The sequence below is a fragment of the Lolium rigidum genome, chromosome 3 (genome assembly GCF_022539505.1).
Source record: "Lolium rigidum isolate FL_2022 chromosome 3, APGP_CSIRO_Lrig_0.1, whole genome shotgun sequence".
In the NCBI taxonomy this organism is placed as follows: domain Eukaryota; kingdom Viridiplantae; phylum Streptophyta; class Magnoliopsida; order Poales; family Poaceae; genus Lolium; species Lolium rigidum.
In genome coordinates this window covers 209,690,739-209,693,245 of record NC_061510.1, presented here as the reverse complement: position 1 = coordinate 209,693,245, position 2,507 = coordinate 209,690,739, and the positions used below count along the sequence as shown (strand labels likewise).

Below are 2,507 nucleotides of genomic sequence, written 5' to 3'. Positions count from 1 at the left end.
TACTATAGCTTCATGAGGAATGACCAACTGTAGTGTTTGGTGCTCTCTTTCTGATAGACACCAATACCTCACATTTTATCAATAATTTTTGGAACGACGCAAACATAGCAAGGCCTACCCAAAGCTCTTGTTGTCCATCATATATGAAGTATGAAGCAATCTTGGACACAAGGAATTATACATGAAAACACCCAATCAGCCAGCTCACAATCCACCCTAAATTTTGCACTGCTTCAAGAAAATTTGAACTAGACAGTATATCTAACTACCTATAAACAACAACTAAAAATTAACAACCATAATACTTGATTCATTAGACCAATCATAATAACAAAGTATTTGGAGAACATCAAGACAGCGAGAGCATAAACATGCTAAGGAACAAGTGATGAGTAATAACGCTAGGGCTCATGCCATCTGATACCATAGTATCAATTACTCTGAATGCTTTCTCCATATTGGCAACTAAGCAATATTCATCGATCATTGAAGTAAATATAACATGATCAGGCCTCTAACCAGCGCGGATAATAAAGTCAAACATAGTGTGTTCTTCCACTACCCTTCTGTGACCTACGCCGAATACCCTTGTTCTTCATTTCAGTAAACAATTCGTTGGCTTTCACCAAATCACCTTGTCTAAAGTAACCCTTGATCATGCACTCATAAACATCAGTGTCATGTGGTACTCCCATATCAATCATCTCACTGAATTTGTCCATGGCATCATCCATCCTGCCCATTCTGCAAAATGCAGCTATCACAATTAAATATGTGATCTGATCAGGGTTCACACCATGCTTCAACATATCTTCGAAGACAAGCATTGCTGTGTCCATCTTTCCGCACTTAGCATATGCACCAATCAGTATGTTGTAAACACTGAGACTGGGTACAACTCCGTCTCGTACCATCTGCTCACGGAAATCATTCATATCAACAAGGGATCCTTCTGTAGCATAACCATGAAGCATAATCCCGTATGAGACAGCATCAGGTTTATGGCCCTTCTCAGCCATGGAATAAAATAATTCTGCAGCTTCTTTGATTCTTCTGGTCTTGCAAAGATAGTACATGAATGAGTTGCAAGTAAAAACGTCCCACATGATACCTTGAGTTTTCATTTCTTCCAACAACCTAGCGACTTCTTCCAACTGGCCCGAAGTGGAATATCCATGGATCAGGCTGTTATATGTCACCGTATCCGGCCGAACACCATTATCAACCATTTGCCGAAGGACCCCCTCTGCCTTGTCCATTGCTCTTGCTTTGCACTGCCCATCAATAATGGAGTTATATGTCGCCACATTAGGCACAACCCCCTGCTGTATCATTTCACGGAATAGATCCAAAGCTTTGCCTATTTCACCCTCCTTCAAGAAGCCATCAATAAGCGTGCTGTATGAGACAACATCGGGTTTATGGTCCTTTTCAGCCATGGAATAAAATAATTCTGCAGCTTCTTTGATTCTTCCGGCCTTGCAAAGATAGTCCATGAATGAGTTGCAAGTAAAAACGTCCCACATGATACCTTGAGTTCTCATTTCTTCCAACAACCTAGCGACTTCTTCCAACTGGCCCGAAGTGGAATATCCATGGATCAGGCTATTATATGTCACGGTATCCGGCCGAACACCATTATCGACCATTTGCCGAAGGACCCCCTCTGCCTTGTCCATTGCTCTTGCTTTGCAGTGCCCATCAATAATGGAACTATATGTCACCACATTAGGCACAACCCCCTGCTGTATCATTTCATGGAATAGATCCAAAGCTTTGCTTATTTCACCCTCTTTCAAGAAGCCATCAATTACCGTGTTGTATGAAACCACATCGGGAGAGTGGCCACGTCTGGTGATGACATTAGGAAGGTCGCCGGGCATCCTGTGGAGCAGCACGTCCAGAGCCTCCTCCGTTCGCTTCATGTCACAGAGGCACTTCAATAAATTGTTGAAAGTGATGACATCCTCCCTGATACCTGTCTTGAGGAGGTGGCCGAAGAAGGCAGGCCCTAGGTCCGGGCGGCGCGCACGGTGGCAGCAATCAATCAGTATGCTGTATGTGTAAATGGTGGGTGCCGTCACCGGACGTTGGCCTGCTCGGGCCATTTGTTTGAAGAGGGCGATGGCAAGGGCAGGGCCATCGGGGCAGGCGATGGAGGGCGGGGCACGCGCGAGGGCGGCGAAAAAGCCGTCGAACGCGCGTGCTGGAACCTTGACGGGTTGACGAAGCAATTTGCCGAACAGTTGGTGCGCAAGCTCCGGACTGAGCGTCTCCGAGCCCAGACGATCCTTGAATTCGTTGAGCAGCTGATAGCCGGGTGAGGGGACGGGGTCGTGGAAAGAAGGGGAGCGGGGTCGGAAGCGTGGCATTGCCGCCGCCGCCGCCGCCTAGGATAGGAGGTCGCGCTCCCTCCTCTAGCGGCGGTGAATGCGGGCGGCAGCCACAAACCACCGGCCCTCGCCCTGGTGGAGGACGACGACGGAAGACTCCGCAGAGCTCTCCGT

General features: G+C 47.2%; 1 protein-coding gene across 2 annotated transcripts; it reads right to left on the bottom strand.

The window, feature by feature from the left end:
• Positions 1-289: 289 nt before the first annotated feature.
• Positions 290-2,120, bottom strand: LOC124698899 (protein Rf1, mitochondrial-like). Of its 2 annotated transcripts, XM_047231295.1 has the most exons (2): positions 1,615-2,120; positions 290-1,299 (listed from the first exon to the last, which is right to left on the bottom strand). In XM_047231295.1, the coding sequence occupies exons 1-2, from the start codon at positions 2,106-2,108 to the stop codon at positions 537-539; spliced, it is 1,257 nt and encodes a 418-aa protein (XP_047087251.1). In that variant the 5' UTR covers positions 2,109-2,120; the 3' UTR covers positions 290-536. The 2 variants fall into 2 exon arrangements, with proteins under 2 accessions (XP_047087251.1, XP_047087250.1); XM_047231294.1 differs by having other exon boundaries at positions 290-2,120.
• Between the last annotated feature and the right edge of the window lie 387 nt (positions 2,121-2,507).